The 18,910-nt window shown below is 32.6% G+C and overlaps 3 protein-coding genes across 12 annotated transcripts in view; 1 reads left to right on the top strand and 2 right to left on the bottom strand.

Annotated features, from left to right (window-relative positions):
- The first annotated feature begins 396 nt into the window (after positions 1–396).
- On the top strand, positions 397–2,800 carry Tom70 (Translocase of outer membrane 70). Its single transcript, XM_076401272.1, has 6 exons — positions 397–914; positions 972–1,255; positions 1,315–1,638; positions 1,693–1,940; positions 1,993–2,213; positions 2,357–2,800. The coding sequence occupies exons 1-6, from the start codon at positions 499–501 to the stop codon at positions 2,511–2,513; spliced, it is 1,650 nt and encodes a 549-aa protein (XP_076257387.1). The 5' UTR covers positions 397–498; the 3' UTR covers positions 2,514–2,800.
- Positions 2,769–3,952, bottom strand: aay (phosphoserine phosphatase). Of its 2 annotated transcripts, none has more exons than XM_076401276.1 (5): positions 3,636–3,952; positions 3,448–3,582; positions 3,240–3,385; positions 2,987–3,148; positions 2,769–2,935 (listed from the first exon to the last, which is right to left on the bottom strand). In XM_076401276.1, the coding sequence occupies exons 1-5, from the start codon at positions 3,764–3,766 to the stop codon at positions 2,838–2,840; spliced, it is 672 nt and encodes a 223-aa protein (XP_076257391.1). In that variant the 5' UTR covers positions 3,767–3,952; the 3' UTR covers positions 2,769–2,837. The 2 variants fall into 2 exon arrangements, with proteins under 2 accessions (XP_076257391.1, XP_076257390.1); XM_076401275.1 differs by having other exon boundaries at positions 2,987–3,166; positions 3,636–3,909.
- Positions 3,953–5,103: 1,151 nt separating this feature from the next.
- Positions 5,104–18,910, bottom strand: part of Bap170 (Brahma associated protein 170kD) — a 31,605-nt gene continuing 17,798 nt past the window's right edge. Inside the window, exons 5-19 of one of the 9 annotated variants that reach the window (XM_076401214.1) lie at positions 18,110–18,328; positions 16,265–17,536; positions 15,988–16,201; positions 15,726–15,824; positions 15,143–15,509; positions 13,022–13,192; positions 10,881–11,958; positions 9,027–9,218; positions 8,676–8,893; positions 8,403–8,596; positions 8,178–8,343; positions 7,950–8,111; positions 7,378–7,440; positions 6,854–6,945; positions 5,104–6,311 (exon numbers count right to left, since the gene is read on the bottom strand). In XM_076401214.1, the coding sequence (XP_076257329.1) occupies positions 6,197–6,311; positions 6,854–6,945; positions 7,378–7,440; positions 7,950–8,111; positions 8,178–8,343; positions 8,403–8,596; positions 8,676–8,893; positions 9,027–9,218; positions 10,881–11,958; positions 13,022–13,192; positions 15,143–15,509; positions 15,726–15,824; positions 15,988–16,201; positions 16,265–17,536; positions 18,110–18,328 (4,622 nt within the window). In that variant the 3' untranslated portion in view covers positions 5,104–6,196. Of the gene's footprint in view, positions 6,312–6,853; positions 6,946–7,377; positions 7,441–7,949; positions 8,112–8,177; positions 8,344–8,402; positions 8,597–8,675; positions 8,894–9,026; positions 9,219–10,880; positions 11,959–12,952; positions 13,193–15,142; positions 15,510–15,725; positions 15,825–15,987; positions 16,202–16,264; positions 17,537–18,109; positions 18,329–18,910 lie in introns of all 9 variants that reach the window. The other 8 variants (XM_076401218.1, XM_076401220.1, XM_076401211.1 and 5 more) reach the window with 8 other exon arrangements.

Here is an 18,910-nt window from a genome sequence, read left to right as displayed (position 1 = left end):
AATTAAAATTATTAGCATTTAATTAATATTAGAAAACAAACTAGGTATTTTGATTGGAATCAATTTGTTTGAATATATGTCAAATAAACACTACATCATTAAGATAATTTTTCTATTATTCTAATATCTTATCTGACATCATTAATATAGTTCGGAAATTATATTAGTATGCTTTGAATATAATCGAACTAGGGATTCCGAAAAATATCGATAAAACTGTATATCGATATTTTTTGAAAAAAATATCAATATTTTTGAGCGTTATTCTTTTGGCCGATATATCGATATTTTTGTTAGCCGGTATTATTCCATATTTCTCAAAAAAATTAAATATATTTTTAAACATTATAAAAAACCTTTTAATTATTCCCAAAAACAGAAGACACTTCTATCAAAGTGACACTTAACCTAGTCTTCTTTCGTTCTCCTTTCGGTTCGCCGTATATACGGCCTTTTCCAAAAATTTTCTCCAGTTATCTATAAAAGTATAATTTGAACATGTCATCTACTAATACTCCAGGAGGATTATCCAGTCTAAAATGGCAAATAGCTCTTGGCCTGGGGGTAGCTGGAGCATTAGGTCTGACGTACTGGTATATGAAATCCAGCAAAAATCAAACCTTGCATGTAGTAGAGGAGACGACAACAGTTGAAAAGGAAGAAACCCCATATAACTGCGCACATAGATATAAAACAGAAGGTAATGAATTGTTCAAACGGGGTAAATATGATGAGGCTATAGCATCATACAATAAGGCAATTGAAATTATACCTGAAGAGTTTAAAAGTGATTTAGCTACCTATTATCAGAATAGAGCAGCAGCTTATGAACAATTGAAAAAGTGGAGTGCAGTAATATCTGACTGCCATAAAGCTATTGATTTAAACAATAAATATGAGAAAGCTTTATACCGGTAAAGTTGCTTAATAGATAATAGTTATATAGATATCAAATTTATTTTAATTTTTAGGCGAGCAAAGGCTTATGAAATGGTAAAAGATTGGGAAAATGCCTTAGATGATGTTACTTCTGTGTGTTTACTACAGAATTTTGGCAATCAAAGTGCTCTATTAATGGCGGATCGTGTTCTCAAAGAATTGGGTAAAAAAAATGCCTCAATTGCAATGAAAAATAGAAAACCAATAATTCCATCAACAAATTTCATTAAAACATATTTTGCGTCATTTTCCGAAGATCCAGTTTATAAAAAATTATTAGAAGCAACTGAACCTCTAGGTCAGGGTGAATTAAAAGGTAATATATTATAGTTTGTTTTTTTTAGAGCTGTATAACATTAAAAATTGAAAATTTAGGTTTCTTAAAAGCCAAGTTGGCTTTTGCTACAGAAAGATATGAAGAGATTGTTGTAGCGTGCACTGAAGAACTTAATCTTAGTGAATCGGAGTCTAATTTCAAAATTGAAGCTTTATCACTCAGGGCTTCATTCAATTTTCTCACTGCACAATTTATAGAAGCAGTTGAAGATTTAACTAACATTATAAATGCTGAAGAGGCTGATGTTAAAATTAAAGTAAATGCTTTAATTAAACGAGCCTCCATTTATATGCAAACTGAAAGGTTAGAAGAATGTCTTGCAGATTTTGATAATGCTGCTAGTTTAGGGCCCAATATATCGGGTTGGTGAATTTTTTATATTGTTGAGTTTATTAGGTTATAATAGTTGTTTTTAGATGTATTTCATCATAGAGGCCAAGTAAAATTATTAATGGAGAAAACTGAAGAAGCTAGGAGTGATTTTCAGAGAGCTGTAGAACTGAATCCAAATTTCCCCATAGCAGTAGTACAAAAATGTTATACTGATTATAGACATGCTATGCAAAGCCAAAATGCGGGTCTTTTAGCAAAAAGTTTAGAAGACTTCCGTAAATCAATAGAGAGATTCCCAAATTGTCCAGAAACCTATATTTTATTTGCTCAAGTAAGGTTTTAAGTGCAATTAATTTGACCTAATAATGAGTAAAATACTGTAGGTACAAACAGAAAGGCAGGAGTTCCAATCAGCTGAAGAATTGTATCAAAAGGCAATGGACATTGATTCAAATAATGCATCTGTATATGTACATAGAGGTTTATTGCTTCTTCAATGGAAAGGTGAAATAGAAAATGCTGTTCAGTTAATGCGCCAAGCCATAAAAATTGACGAAAAATGTGAATTCGCATATGAAACTTTAGGGACTGTAGAAGTGCAAAGGTTGGTAATCATATTCCTAGTAACAAATCTGCAAGGCGCAGTTTTTCAAAAAATATCAGTATTAAGTTATTCCATAATTTAGAAAAAAATTGAAACAATCCTTGTTAAAAATTATTGACCGCTACTAATAATTAATTTTTTAGAGGAAACTTGATAATAGCTATAGATTTGTTCAATAAAGCAATTGCATTAGCCAGATCGGAAATGGAAATGGTGCATTTGTTTTCATTAAGAGATGCTGCAGCATCACAACTGAAGATTGCCTCCAGGATGGGAATTGGCCCACAGTTAATGAAGTAAACTCCATGAGAGACAGTAATTAGCCAAAAAGCCATATATAGTACATTTACTGTTTCTGTTTAAATCCTAGTAGTAATATCCATTCCAAACCTGACACCAATGGGCATAGAATAATCAAATAAACAAATTAAGACATAATTTATTTTTAATTTTTAAAGGATTTTTACAAATGTATATCACTAATTTATATATACATTTGTTATTGTTAATAATGAAGTATCCCATTTTCTGACAATATTGAAATAAAAATGCAGGTTTTTAAAAATATATTATTGTTTATCCAAAAATATATTTGTTTGACATCATATCATTATTAAAAAATACTTATATGCCTGATAAGACCACAGTAATTTGTTGAAAGTCTGTCACAAACCATTTTGATTTAGCTTTTACAATAGGCCTAATCACGTTTCCGCCATATCCTAAAAACCTATATTACATATTTCTATCACAATTTATGAAACTTCACAGACCTATAAAGGCATCGGCAGGAGGACTTGCTTCCAAATCTGTAACTCCATCACCTATCAATACCAAATTTTTATAATTATATTTATCTTTTAATTGTTGAATAACCACTCCTTTTCCTCCACTTCGAGACGTTGGAGCATTTGTATCAAATCCAGCGAAATCTCCTAAATAATTTAGCATTTCTAATTTAAGTAAGATTGACAAAACGACTCTTCAACATGTAATTCATTAAAAATAATCTTATTTATTACATACCATTATAATAAAATTTTAGCCTATTAGCAAATATATTCTCATACGGTATATGAAGCTGGCTAGCTATTGGAGCTATAATACATTTGAATCCACCAGATATCAAATATACAGGAGTTTTACGACGATGTAAAACTTGAATTAAGTCTCTAAAAATAGCCAAACACATTTAACAAAACTGATAATACTAGCTTAGTTAGAAAACATTTACTTTACTCCAGGTGTTAAAGTTGGAGGTTGAGTACGTATAAAATCATTAACTTGACTTAGTGATGGTTGAATTATATCTAAACGTAATTGGAGAGATTCTTCGAAAGTCATGAGGCCAGTCATGGCCTTTGATGTTCTGCAATGATGAAATGATCTTTACCATTTCATGGTAATTTTAAATGTACTTACAGCTGGGCGACCTCTTTACCCTTATTACAAAATATGGCCAATTCGTCTATGCCTTCTTGTCGTATAACGGTTGAATCAACATCGAAGCATACCGCATCGACTCTATTTAGAACAGCTAGAACTTCTTCCATTACAGCCAATATACAAGAAAATAACTCGTCATTGGGGTTCCTATTCTATTTGAGAGCAATTGTTATCTCTAACCTCTAACCTTGTTTCAAAACAAGTTCTATATAAATAACGTTAAGATACCGTTACGTGAAAACTGCTGTTCAATAAACTTGTTTGTTTCATCACGATGAAAAATAATTTCATTCCTAACACAATAATATTAGGCAACCACATATACAAACACAATTCAACAAACATATCACAGTATAATAGATAGTTTATAATATATATATATATATATATATATATATATATATATATTTCTCTATATATTTTGCAGCATTTGAGATTTGAGAATTCATACAGTTTTGAGACTTGACAAAGTAAAATTACAATTTTTATAAAAACGACAATAATTAACGGTGAAATTTTAATTCAAACCCTTTTTAATAATACGGATTCTTTTATATATTTTTTTTGTGGCGTGACTTTTTAACCATATATATTTCAATGAGATGTATTCTAGTATTTAAATATTTTATGTTTATATTCTTTTTCAAGCTGTATAAATATACAATAAATGTGAATAAATTTTAATGGCTTAATATGAAAGTATTTTTAAATTCATGCGGTACCTGTTTGGTCAGTGTTTGAGATTCGTAGAAATGATAACGATAACTAGAAGGAGCAATGTCTGATGAATATCGTTTTTTCTAAATAGCGCAACATGTGGTAAATCAATATATCACAGGTTATCGTGGAGTCTCTAAATAACTGTCATTGTGCTGTATTCAGAAACAATTGATGTAATCCTCTGTGATTAGTAGTGGGATAAATATTTTAGTTTGGGGTTTAAATCTCATATCAAATTTAATTTATCCCTGAAGAACCTCAAATACATTCAGCCCCTTAATACCTCTAGATTGTTTATTGCCAGTTTTCAATAAAACTGAATGATTTACAGTAGCAGCTAAAAAGTAAACCTCCAACAAATACCCTTTTAATTCATAATTCAGAGTTTTGAAGCTGGAAATTGACATTTAATAAAAAATCTGATTTTGTAGATTTTTCGTTAATATAGCTACAAGAGTGATAAACCATAAACAATGCCATTCACTATGGATTCTCCAAAATAAATTGAAAGATTTGAATCGTGAAATACTTACCCTAAGTCATACTATATTTTATGCTACTTCAGTAACAATCTGTCCTGTTTGTATTAAATAAATGCTCTATGTATGAATGAGGCCCAAAATATAGAGAAAAAACATGTACTAAATGTCTTGAAACTTTTGTCATTTTAAATATGACATAACATCGCAATATCATTAATAAAAACGCAAAGTAAAAATAGACACACATTAAATGCAGTTTATTTTCATTGATAATATTCGTAATATTTTACAGATTTTATGGTTAAAATGGATATGCTAAGCACATGAAAAAGTTGTGTGCACACGCATACAACATAACTCAGTCGTTTGGAGAGATTCGATATACCTCACTGAAAAACAAAAAAGAAAAAAACAAAAATTTTTATTTCATAAGTGGCCTGTAAATTAATTTTAGAATACTTAAAAAGCAAAACAATCTTTTATTGACTGATATAATTTTTTTACAATTTTTACAGCTACAGTAAAAAATCCTAAAGAAAATATTTACAACACCTGTTCTCCAAATATTAAATTATAATTTTTTGGTCTTTTTTAATTTAAAGACTAATATAATAATGACTAAAAAACAATCGTTTCCTTCGGCATCCATCAAAATATTGTTAAAAAATCAAAATATAACTTTTTTTTGGATTATTCCAATTAATTTATAACAATTGATCACATGAAACCCTTGAAGGACGCCTATGCTAGATGCTTCTACATGAAGTATATTAGAAGCCAAAGTTTATTTATTTTTTTGTTATGCTTTGGAGCTGCAGGAAAAAATAATTAATAATTTTTGGGTAAGTAAACATTCACTTTACTTGTTTGGGTTGAGAAACATCCAGCATGAAAAGTGTATGTCGAGACTGAAATTATGCTAAAAATCGCATAATCTACAGGCCAATATACGAATACCTACATTCAATTCAGATAATACTGATAAAAAAGTGTGCTCCTATCACATGTATGATGGAAATAAAAATCCAAAATACACAAAAAAACCTATTTACAATTGTCGTTTTTCTTGAGTCTATCTGCAGAAATAAATTGCACAAAGAATATATATATAAAAAACAGTTTAGTGTTTATTTAGGATTAAGGTCCAAACAATTTCGCATAGTTTAGAAGCCTTTTGATTACCCTAGTAAATTATATAAAAATAACAACAGGCTTTTAACCTACTACACTAACATTTGTACATCCTTTTTTATTTTTTTGAATTAAATAATTTACATTTTTCCCTTAACTACTATACACATGTTCTCATTCACGCAATTGTCTCAGTCAAACAGGTCACCTGTGAGACGATCCATCGTTTATATCATAGAGGATTTGTGCTATCGTTCTTGACGATTCCACGTTGCTCAATGCAATATTTGCTAGATGGGATTCATATGACTTTAAGTACCTAAATCGGAAACATAATGTATTGATTTATCATTTAAAAAGTTTTACAAATACAAAGGTATTCAGATATAAGTCGTATACATTTAGCTAAGAAGCTGTTTTAATTCTATCATTGAAAAATTATATCACATTAGTTGCCAGTGTAATTTAGTAAATTTATTTACTATATATTATTAAAAAGTTACGGATAATGTAGCCGTAGTAGGTTGAAGTCATCAATCCTTTATTATGTAAGAAGTCATATCGAACCTTTATCGCCACAATACCTGTGATGGCCGAGTGTTGCCTTTGCAAAAGGGGATGGTATGTCTGTCACCGTTTTTTCAGTTGAAGCTCTAATTCCAGAAGGCAAACGTTCAATTCAAACTAGCAGTTTTTACTGACGAATAAATAAAGCGTTGCGAAATTATACTTTTTGTTCATTTAGCTATATTGAAAAAGAGAGGATCGGAATATATGCATATCACCAATGAACTATATTTGAATAACCCTCATATGTAAATTTATATAATATGAATCATCCCAAATTAACCAAGAACTCACCTTTTACAATTACTGCTGTAGATAACAAGATTACGTAGTATCAAAGATGCGGTCAATCGAATGCTTTTGGTTACTGGTCCTTCATTATCGTCCTGAAAGCATAAGGTATTATTACACCATTTGATATATTTACAATTGGTATTCATGAAACAATATTTGATAGAGTCATTAAAAACACCAGAATTCCTAAAATGGGAATGATTAATTTGGTTGTAGATTACCTGTCACAATCAATGCAAAAATACTAGATAACAAAATCATAATTAGTGATTTATCTAGGTCAATTGATAAAACTTGCCAAGCACGAGGCTGTACTTCGTCAATAAATTTGACTTAGCTCTATTTATAATTAAGTTTTATTACTAAATCTGGCATTTTTAATGTTTCTACAATATGGTAATAAAATTTTTAAATAATGGATTATTGACTGTAAACTTAAAACGTGCGAAAAAAACTGATAAATTGAACTAGTAATAACAAAAAACAGATAATGACAATAATGACATTAAGTACAAGCGCCTCACCTGATCTGTAGGTGGGGGTAGGACTTTAATTGACGTAGACGCCCCCTGCTTAGTCGATTTGATCTATGTGCAAATTAAAATAGTACGTCAATGCTTGTTATGATATTACAATTCCTTTCATTTACTTGATTATATTAGGGGTAATATATATCTAGGCGTCTTAAAGCTTCATGTTTACTTTACACACTTTATGCATAGGCATAGTAAAAGTAGTACAGAATTAAGAAAGTAGGGATTATAACTTTGAATCAAATGTAACGGTTTATACAGGTTACTGCTATCACTTGCTTCTATATTTTTTATATAAATCAATTGATGCCTGAGTTTAGCTTGAAATATATGTGAAGCTAAGCAAAAAGAACTCTTAATTTTGTACACTTTATTTTGAAATAAGCAAAAGCATTTGGCAAAAAAATAATAGGGTCAAGTTTCACGTTATGTTAATTAATTAATACAATTTGAAAATTACTAATAAGCTGAAGGTAAATTGTTAATATTAAGAGTAAAATAACAATAACTTTGAAACTCTTCCTTATTTAATAACACTTAAAAACCAAACATAACATTGTTACCTGGAGTTCTTTAGGATTAACAAATTCTAATGCGTGACGTTGAATAGCGTGTATGGCAGCATCGGGGGCGTAACCAGGATGATTAGTGGGTGTTGATGGAGGAGGTTCCACAGTGATACCTTGAGATGCTTTTTTCCGCCGAACCAAACTCTGTTTCATCGCCTTAAATATACCGTTTGATTATTACAAAGTAAAAAAAAATAATATCTTCAATTTGTCCATTCATACCTCAATGTTACAATGCTTATCATGTAGATGTGTCATCAGAGAGAATCTTTTCCTCTTTAACATGTCACATCTGTCCCACAGGCAAATAACTTCTTCATCTCCTTGAGGGCAATGAGAAGCGCATGCATGCATATACACCTCATTAGGTGATTTGAACTTCGTATCACTAAAATAATTATAAAGACAATTTTGCTCAGTTAATAAAATTAGTTTAGTGATACTTACACCATGCAATCGCCCCATTCGCAAACAAATGGTGTGGTTAGATCCCTTATTATTCTTACTTTCGGTATCAAATCTTCCTGTTTATCTTTGACGCCATTACTTATTGTCGAAGACGTGGATGTGGTACTCAGAGCAGGCGATGGTGATGGTGTTGGCCTCAAAACCTTGGTTTGTTGTAGATTATTATTTGATACCTGCAAAATATTTTTCAATTTAATATGGATATTATTGTAAAAGATAATTAAGAGCAATAAAAAGGATTATATGTTATACCGTTGAAGAATGTACCAGTGGTCTAGGAACTTGTGTAACAACCACTTGTTGCCCTTGTGGAGTGACTACTACTTTCTGATGATGGGTAGCCGCGTTGGTCGGTTGTTGTTGTAATATAATAATTGTTTTAGCACCAGCGTTCTGACCTTGTTGGGCTACCAGAACAGTTTGAGGTTGCCCATGAACTACTGCTGTTTGAGGTTGCGCTACAACGTACCCTGTAAATAAAACGATGCATTAGATACACCAATATAGACAGAAGTTGGATAGACGTTTTAGATCAAAATATTGCAACAAGCAAAAAATGGTGTAGTGGAAAGGGTATTATTTGATCTAATAGCTTGAACTAACCTTGAGATGGATTAGTTTGCAAAACGTACTGTCCCGGTTGCGTGCCGGGGACCAGCTGGACTTGACCCTGGAGTCCCTGGGACAGCAATAGCTGACCAGCGTTAGTAGGCTGGATAAGTACAGATTGTCGTTGTTGGACTCCGGCATTTTGTACTATTACCGTTTGACCAGTTTGTGTTTTCAATTGCGTTCCTACAAGAGGTAGAATCATATTGAAATAAACGGATAGTGGAAGCTAATTTTATTTAAACTATCTAAAGGGCATTTTTAGAGCATATAACCAAAACTATTTATTAGCCCTTAGTATAAAAAGCTTCGAAAACAATGAACCATGAATGAACAAGTATCTATGACTTGAAACACTATTTTCAATAAATTGTAAATAATTTCAACACCATATAACATAGCATAAACTTAACTAACCGGACCACATTGTTTAACCACGCTGTCAATACATAATCTATCAATTAATACTGAGTAGTCAACTAATATTCAGGAATTTTATTCACCTAGTTGGTATATATCATAAAGTCATATAAAAATAGATGGTCCCTAAATAATAAATAGTATTTAATAATATAATTAAATATAATTCATAATAAATACTGAATCAATAATAATTAATGGTTCTATTTTGATAATTAGCTAATAGGTGATATGTATTCTGTTTTTTATTCCTCTAAAACGGATTTTATTGAGAGAAATTGATATAATATATAGTAATTAATCAAAGTAGTTTCTATCCTTTTCTACAACTTTTTTTTAACTATCCATCTGCGTCTGTCGAAAGAATTGGTTTGACACAAATTCACGTTATTGATCCATATTCGCACTTCAACAGTATTTTAAAAACCGTTGCCATCAAAGTTGTTACACCGATCTGAACAAGTGGGAATAAACTCCGAGACCACACCATGACACTTTGTGTTTAGGTTCGTAGAAGATCTATATTTATTTCCATCGATAATGACAATACACCAAAGAAAATTTTTCTTTTGTCTGACAAGCAACAACGAAACCACGATGTTGAAACAGTTTGAAACAATATTTTACAATTCGTGAGGTACTCATTTCTCCATATTCTAGATCTTTTGAATGCAAACATCAAGAAACAGTTCGGTTCATCAACTGCCAACCTATCTAAAAGTCATTTTAGAGCTGGGTTTCCGGCCAATAAGTCTGCGGTTCATTTTGGCTTATTTGGCCCTCCAGAGCGCTCTTTGTCATCAATCAAAATCGTCACTTTCATATAATTGAAAGCATAACTGATAATTGTGATATAATAGTCAGCATTAGTATAAATTTGTAGAAGTATTTGATTCGGGCTTAGGTAGCAGATTTCCTCAAATCAAAGAACAAACGTAACGAATGTCGAAAATACAATTTTCAGCGTTCCATGATTATCTCATAAATTCAACCAATAACTAAATAAAACTTGTCAAAACTTGAAATGTTAACACCTAACAACGAATTGAAGGATTAGGTTATTAAACAATTTTTTATATTTATACTTAAAAAAAATATCGCGAATGTAATAGTCGTCTATTTTTGTAGGTTTCAAATCCTTGCTTACATGTAAGGATAGTTAGTTATAGACGTTATAGTGGTTAATTTATTCTTTGTTCAATAAAGCTATTCAGATTAAACATACTATTTACATACATTTTATTATGTTATTTTCTGGTCGGAAGTAATCTAATGTGTATCATTAGGATTAGATGCAATTCGGTGGTGAATACAAAATGGGGTCTTGTTTATTTGGTAAATCATTTTTTTTTATTTATTACTTGTATAACTTGCTTGTTGCGACAAAAATTTTCATTATTAACATTGTTAAATAAAAATAAAACTTACCCGATGAAATAACGACTGATTGATTGGAAGTTGGCATCGGCGATTGTGACACTATAATTTGCCTCGTCGATTGAGAAAGCAACATTTGCTGATTATTTTCGACAATTATTTGTTGCTGAAGTACGCTGTGGTCAACAATGGGCGTCGCTGCCGGCGTTTGTGCTTCCTGCATTAGCTGCTCTTCGTCTTCATCTTCCAAAATATCGGCCGCTATGTCGGCAAATAGCTTGGCAGCAGCTGTTGACACCGTGGTCGGTCCTTCTTCACCATTTGAACTCGAAGAATCGGGTGCGAGAGATTCTACAGTACTAGCGCCATTTACATTGGCTAGATGGGGCTTTTTGGCTTCTACCTCAACTATCTGTTCAGTGGCATGTCTCTTGATGCCTTGTTTAGCCTCTTCCTCTTTAACTTCCATATCATCTGTAGCAAGCTTAGCTTCATCTCTGGCTAACAACACCTTGTCTATATGATTTTCAATTAAGTCTTGCTTTTCCGGCTTACTTTTCAGATCTTTACCCAGCGTACCATTAAGTAATGTTGGATTTTTGTCAAACTTTTTCTCGAGTAAATCGGCCAAACGCAGCGGCTTATCTATACTTATCTCACTACCGGAATTTTTTACAGAATCTTTGGAATTGCTGCTCTCATTTAGCGTCTCCTCGACAATTGGCATGCCGTTCAGAAGGCCCTCAAAGCTAGTCAGCGAGTTTTCGTTATCTTCCGTGGAGGAAACGATACCAACTACGCCGCCTAGTCCAGACGTCGAAGATAACGAATGGGTGTCTATCGAATCGCTGTCTTCATTAACGACAGGAGGTGTTTTGGCTTTGACGTTACTGAGGGGAGCTAAAGGCGGAGGTGGAGGTTGGGGTGGTTCCTTCTTTCCCTTAATCGTGCTAACAAACTGTGTAGTTGAAGACACCGATGGATCGCCAATTTCGTTGTCGGTAAACAGCTGCCGAACTCCGTTAATTCGGTGCATTTTCAGAGCTTCTAAACGGCTCTGATTTTTCGGAGGATTCTCTGAAGAACTGGGGCCTTGCTGAGCCAAAAGGCGCTGTTGTCTTGCTGCTACCTGCGAACATATATAAATATTACAAAAATGCTTGTTGCAGAATCAATATAATCGATCAAGTAATGATTTACCAGTGGACCCTTTTTCTATTTAAAATTCTATATTGACAAATAATATGTTAATTGTTAAAAAATACCATGCAGCTGTAACGTCGTAAAAATCATTCCGGAAAGTTATTTAGTCGGCTGACGAAAGTAAAATATCAATGCGAACGGTACTAAATGAGGGTATAATAACCTGTATTAATATTTAGAAAACAAAAAATGCAACATAATATATTTAGATTTAAATATAATATAAATTTCACTAATTACATATAACATCGACCGGCGGAAACATTGTGATTAGGTTAAAAGTAGGTTGCATATATTTTGCTCTCCAAATTTAGAACTTGTATATAACGAGTATTTAAAGTATACTGGTTATAGCAAGTAACCCTTCAACTTAAATTGTTAATTAAGCAAGACTTGATCACAACACTCTGAATACTAAAGGGTTATATTTTGAGTTCTTAGAACTACAGGTATATAACACTTGTGTACTACAGAAATATACATTTGCAATATGTCATTACATATAATATTGCATTAACGTAATTGATATCACTATAGTTATTTATAATCAAACTGTTTTTTATTATTACCAATTATAGTAATGATTTTTCAGCTTTCAGCAAGCAAATTAATTGTTTTCTACATCCCTGTCAAACTAAACTGGCCATATCTTTAACATGGTGGTATTGTTTTGAAGGTCGTATTATTTGCGAAAGGGCAGGTATTAAGATTTAATATTTGCTATATTACTGAACTGTAATATGAACTATTGCAGTAATTTTAGGCTGATCATGAAAAAATTAAGAAATTGATCTAATATATTATATTTGTCTTTAATTATTTGTAGCTAATGGCTAATGGTTATAATAAATGCTGACTATTCACAACTAGTTTTAAATCAACATAAAAAAAATACAAATAGGCTAGAGTTAGTAGGTTACCTGAGCTACATTTTGGCAGTCTGTCGTAGCACTCTTCATGCTCACCGTCGACACACATGCATCGTTTACCTTTGTGGCTAGCAGGCTCTTAATTAACGAACTGCTACTGCCCTGCATTTGAGGTGCCGAATCTGTCTTCGAATCCACCTTCATTGACGATGATTGGGCCGTCGAAGTTCCCGAAGCTGTCGCAGTCGATCCTCCCAAAAGCGCCTGGCTGAGGTGGGGATGGGACACCGCCTTTTTGGACCGAACGACAAAATCGGTTAAGTTTAAACATCTCTCATAATCTTCTCGTATGCATTTTAAAAATACCGTTCATTTATATCACACATGCGGTGTGCAGCAATGTCATGCTCCAACTAGTTAGTAAAAAAGGTACAAACAAACGTTAAGATTGGGAAACTTTTCTTAGAAAGTAAAATAATGTTATCTTCAAATTAAATAATTTCGAATTCATTAGAGTATCTATAATTCCTAACATTAAATTTAAATGCAAAAAATATAACAATGCACTTGGAAGTTTTTGTAAATATAAAGGATTAGTAAATTGAACTTTAGTAACGTGCCGCATTTTCAAAAAACTTTTCATCTTTCTACAAATTGCTTCCCATGCTCTGTTAAAAGAATATTAAGAATCAAAATCAACTTGAGATAAAACCATCTGGTGAAAATTAAATTTAGTTAATCTATTGCTCATATGTTATAGTGCAGTATATTTATTTATATTCGCTATATTCGTATAGAAAATGGAAACTTAATTCTTGCAACATTGTATTTTGATTAAAGGATAAATTACAAAAAGATAATCAATTACTTAATGAACACTATGTATAATATTAGGTTTAGTAAAAAAATCCCTAATTTTTTCGAATAGATGGCTACTAAATTATGAATCGCGCTGTACAAATCTGGTTGGTTTACACTAGATGCTGACATTTAGTACTAAAAGCTTTGAGTTTTGTTACCCAATACTAACAATTGATAAAGATGAAAAGACAGCCAAACAGCTACATTTTTAGCTGTTATGGTTGTGATACTGTAACAGCCAATCAAGCACAGTTGTCATTGTCAAAGATGCATCGCGGAAAATGGTCAAAAATGTGGATGATATAATGGAGATGGCCAAGCCTGACTGTCAAATAAGCACTGTTTCTATTACCCATTTCACATAAACTGTTTGAAAAAAAAGTTCGTGAAATTTCCATTGGTGATCATTAATTTAATTTTTGAATAATTTAATCAATGATCGAGTGAAAACAATCCTTGACCATCTGAAGTAAGCAATAGCCCACGAGCGGCCAATTTAGCCCACTAGGACAGCAATTGTGTATCATCAAGACAACGTTAGACCACGCACATTGATAGCGATTTTCCGACTGAAGTTAGGTCAGGGGGGTTCTTACGTAACCGCCTTATAATCCGGATCTGACACCAAGTAATTAACACCTTTTCACTTAAATAAATAGAAGTTAAATAAAGCCTTCAATTTTATGCAAAAATAATGGATTTCATTTTGCTATACCTATTACCCTATTTAAAATATAATAAATTACTAAAATTCATGCAAATCTATTGTTAATTATAATTATAATGCACACAATTATTGTATATAAAAAATAATATGTTCGTAAGGTAAAAAAACCAAAATATATTGAATTGCGAAATCTAAAGTTCAATAATAGAGTACATTATTTGAAAAAATTATAACCACCATTCTCAAATCGAATATAGCTTCCATTAAAATAATTTTAAATTATTACTTTTTCTAACTGCCAACATCTACCTACCACTGTCAAGATAATAAAAATTATACAAAAAAATGCACACTTCACAACTAAAAATCTAAACGAAAAGGAATGATCAGGTTAGGATAAGAAAAAGGCTCCACTGTACTGGTATCGCGAGAACTAAATCTATTCTTCTGTCAACTACAGCTATGAAGAGTTGACTTTTCGAGAACTAGATAGCAAGTGTTCTAAAAAGCATGATCAATATCGACATAGAGTGACAACGAGTCTTTTACTTCTTTTCCGGAATGAATAGTATGAGGTTAAAGTATATAGGAGTGATAAAAAAAATAAATACACAAAATATAACATAACCTCCACCATAAGACCTCCTCCTCCTTCAGATTGACAAAGAGGAGAAAGTGAAAGAAGAAATTGCCCTCTAATGTGTGTAAATTACCTGACTCTTAAGATCGCCAGTTGCAGCCGGCGCCGTAGCCGCGTTACCCCCCTCACGCTGCTTCGGGGGGGCACTCAGCTGAGCCTTTAGGATGGGAGAGGCGGGAGAAGCAACTTGGGAAGATCCTTCGCCGTCCGAAGGATCAACGGCCAAGGGTGTAGGGACAGGAGCCGTAACTTTTAATCGGCGACGGGCTACCGGCTTAGGGGCGGGGGAAGGGACAGGGGTCGGCTTAGGAGGCGGAGATGGTGGGAGTATGTTGAGTTTGAGCGGTTGCGCGCGCACCTTGATACCCTCGTAGTACTGCGGGTCTGTAGGATTTGCCGGTTTCATCGGGTTGGGGCCTACGGTACCGCCAAATACTGATCTGGAAAATCATTAATATAAGAATTTTTGCTTTATGTATATATATATATATATTAGCTAACTTCTTTCCTGTTATCAACAAGTATAGCAAAAATATTGCAGTTAATGAAATACAATTCAATTGCGAATGAAATGCACAATGTATGCGTCCATTAAAATTCCTATCTTAATGATGTTTTTTTTTTAATTTTTATGGAGAATATGGTAGGGATCTTACCTCACACATCTTGGAAAATGTAATGGTGATATAACACCACGTCTTCCAATTTTAGAACAGGAACTTAGGTAATGTTTGTACAATTCTTGGTGATCAATCCTGTAAAAAAATGCATATTACTTTATATTCTTAAACAGTAGCCATGCTATGATGATTCCAAGTACATACAATTGAGTACGAAACTACAGTTGAACACAACACCACATTTAAATATTTAAAACTTCATTTATGAATCAGCAACTTTATCAACTAATAAACTTACTTGTTATCTCCCATGCAAGGTTCATAAGTAGCTCTTAACCATGCAAGAGCAAACTGCTCATTCTCATGAATAGCTTGTTGATGAGCATGTTGTTGTTGAATCATTTGTTGAGGTGTAAGCGCTGGCGGTAACACCACAGGAGGTGCTATATTTGAGGTAGTGGTGGTAACCGTAGGAGCTGCTGGTTTATTTGGTGTTGATAATAAAGGAGTTACTAAATAATAATAATAAAATTAATGTTAAATTGAATTAGTTTATGAATATATTTGAATTATACCTGTTTTACAAGGATTTTGTGACGGCTGCTGCAAAGACTGAATTTGTTGAGGATGATGTACAACCGGAGTGGGTGTAGTAAGTAGTCTTTGTGGCATTAAAGCTACATTCCTAGATGGAGTGTTGGAGATAACTTTAACAGGAGTCACAGACGGCGCGGCTGGTGACGTGGCCATGCTGTTTAAAACGTTAGCAGCATTAGCTGCAGCTGTTGTAGATGTTGGTGACATCTGTTGCGGAGCTGCTATAGGCTGAGGTGACTGTTGCCCTTGGCTAGTGGTCTGGTGTTGGCCACCACCCGTAGGAATAGTTTCAACTAATTTCATTCCTATACAAGCTTTAGGTCCATAGCTCTTACCTTCGACAGTTACCAGAGACACTAGAGTATCGATTACTCCGTGATTATTAGCAATAAACGCACACGATCTTTCGCCTAATGATGATAAAGAGTAAAGACACTCTAACGTGTAAATCAAAAGCATTACATCATGTATGGTAAGAAAGGAACACACTTTTTTGTAGATTGCCGATTCTAGAGATCGTATTAGAATATCTTCATTTTTCTCATTTTGACTAAGTTTGTTTAAGACTTCAACAGAGGATAAACAAGAGGCGCGATCATCGCTTTGGATATTTTTGCTTATAATCTTTAAAATGGATGAACAAATTATATCTGTGTTGACGTCCTTCAGCTCTAATTCTAAAGCAACATTACCTAGCATGTCCAAGCCCAAATTCCGAAGTGCATTCCATTGAGAACATGCGCATAATAAGAGAAACCGAATAAATGTACTATTCTTAGTGAGAATAGTTAAATTCTCTTCTATAAAACATAAATTTCGCAAAATAGTAGCAATCTGCAATACGCGCTGTCCAATGTAATCCTGAGTGCCTAGAGTTCGTCGAAGACAAAATATTTCTGAATCAATTTGATCAGCTTTAAATTGGAAATTATTGCTCGGCGTCATGTTATTTTCTACGATTTCACACTCCGCATCGGAATCTGGTATTGTTATTGATTCCTCGTGGCTAGATTTTTCGGTGGAACCATTCGTCCTGGAAGTCAAAACGCTAGCGAATTTCAGCGAATCATCTTTAATCAAGGTGTCGCTTGGTTTTGTATTTGTCTCTTCTTTCTTCGATAATGGATAAAATTTTAATTCGTTAGTAAGTTCAAGAAAATCATCTGATTCGAGAACATCATTCCAGAAAGTGTGTATTGGTTTTTTTCTAATATCTCCGTAAAAGTGTGTGAATAATTGTCGAAGAGAGCCTGAAAATAGAATAAATAATGTCTATGAATATATACAATTTAATTTTACAATAAGTATTGTGAATTTTAACAATGTTTGAGTAATTGTTCACCTGTTTTTAAGTGTTTGATTTTATCGTTATTATTTTTAAAAATATGTCATCAGAGCATAAATTATTTTAATCTCTTTTTATTGTAAATTTTTATGTAATTTCAAATCAATGATACTTATTTAAGGACACGGAAATTGTGTTTCATATGGGTTGATGTGATTACTAAGTATAATTAATGAAAATTGATTTTCTTCATAATGATGAAGGCCAATCAAATATACTTGGATAAAATTAATCGGGAAGTTTTACTCTTGTCCAGTTAAGAGTGTACATCCGTTATTACTTCGTTCTGGTTACTATTTATTTCGATCTATGACTCGACAAAACTTTTGTACCCTTAATAAAATTGATTAATATGAGCTTAAACATAATAGTAATAGGGCGCAATTGAGACTTGGTTCTTAAAAAATTATACTTGTTCATAAAATTAAATGATAACTAAATTGGTGTTTATAAAAAAAGATTATTTACAAATACATACTGTGATTAAATATTCCTGCGTGTGCCAATAAGTAATTAATAATTCGGGGATGTTTATCCAACTTTAACGTATGCCTGCTGTCGTTCGACAGAAGGGTACAAACGTTTATGGCGAAGTCCTGTTCATTGGGCAGTGGTGAAATCAAAGACAGGGCCAAACGATCATAATCTGACGGTTTGTAGATGTTCACGTCTAAATGGTTGTATTCTCTTTTGTCATCTACGAAAAGAAAAAAAAATACACATATGGGAAAAGGAAATCTTACAAGGACTACAAGTGTTATTAATTTATATTATTATATACCAATAATTATTAATTACATTATACAAAATTGATGTCGCAATAATAATTTTCGTATATTAAAACGAAATGATAAAAAAATATCAATAGTATGTGGAATAACAAAGAATTAAAAGATCGATGTTCAGAAGCGCCAACTGGCGGCATATCATCGAGTTTCTTAGTGTGAAAACTCGTCGGTACAAGCAACAAATCAAAATACAGAACGTGTGAAAAAGTGGGCAGATTGATTTCGCCGAGAGGTGTAAAGTGACACAGTGTTGCCAAATTTATGCGCCTCCTATAATATCAATGAAATGGTAACAATATTTTGATATTGATTCTGCAGTAAAATTAATGAATACCTAAAAATACATTACATTAACGTATCCTGTTAAAAACAAAAAAATCAATATTTTCAAGAATATAAGAACGAATTAGACGGCAACAATGTCCGCCAATAGACAAGGTGCGATGAGCGGCGACGGTCTGTTATCGATTCGACTATTTGCGGTCATATCT

Source organism: Rhynchophorus ferrugineus, unplaced genomic scaffold (assembly GCF_030347505.1).
Source record: "Rhynchophorus ferrugineus isolate W39M unplaced genomic scaffold, kcgeb_rfMv2 rfM3, whole genome shotgun sequence".
Taxonomy (NCBI): domain Eukaryota; kingdom Metazoa; phylum Arthropoda; class Insecta; order Coleoptera; family Curculionidae; genus Rhynchophorus; species Rhynchophorus ferrugineus.
This window is presented reverse-complemented; position numbering and strand designations above follow the sequence as displayed.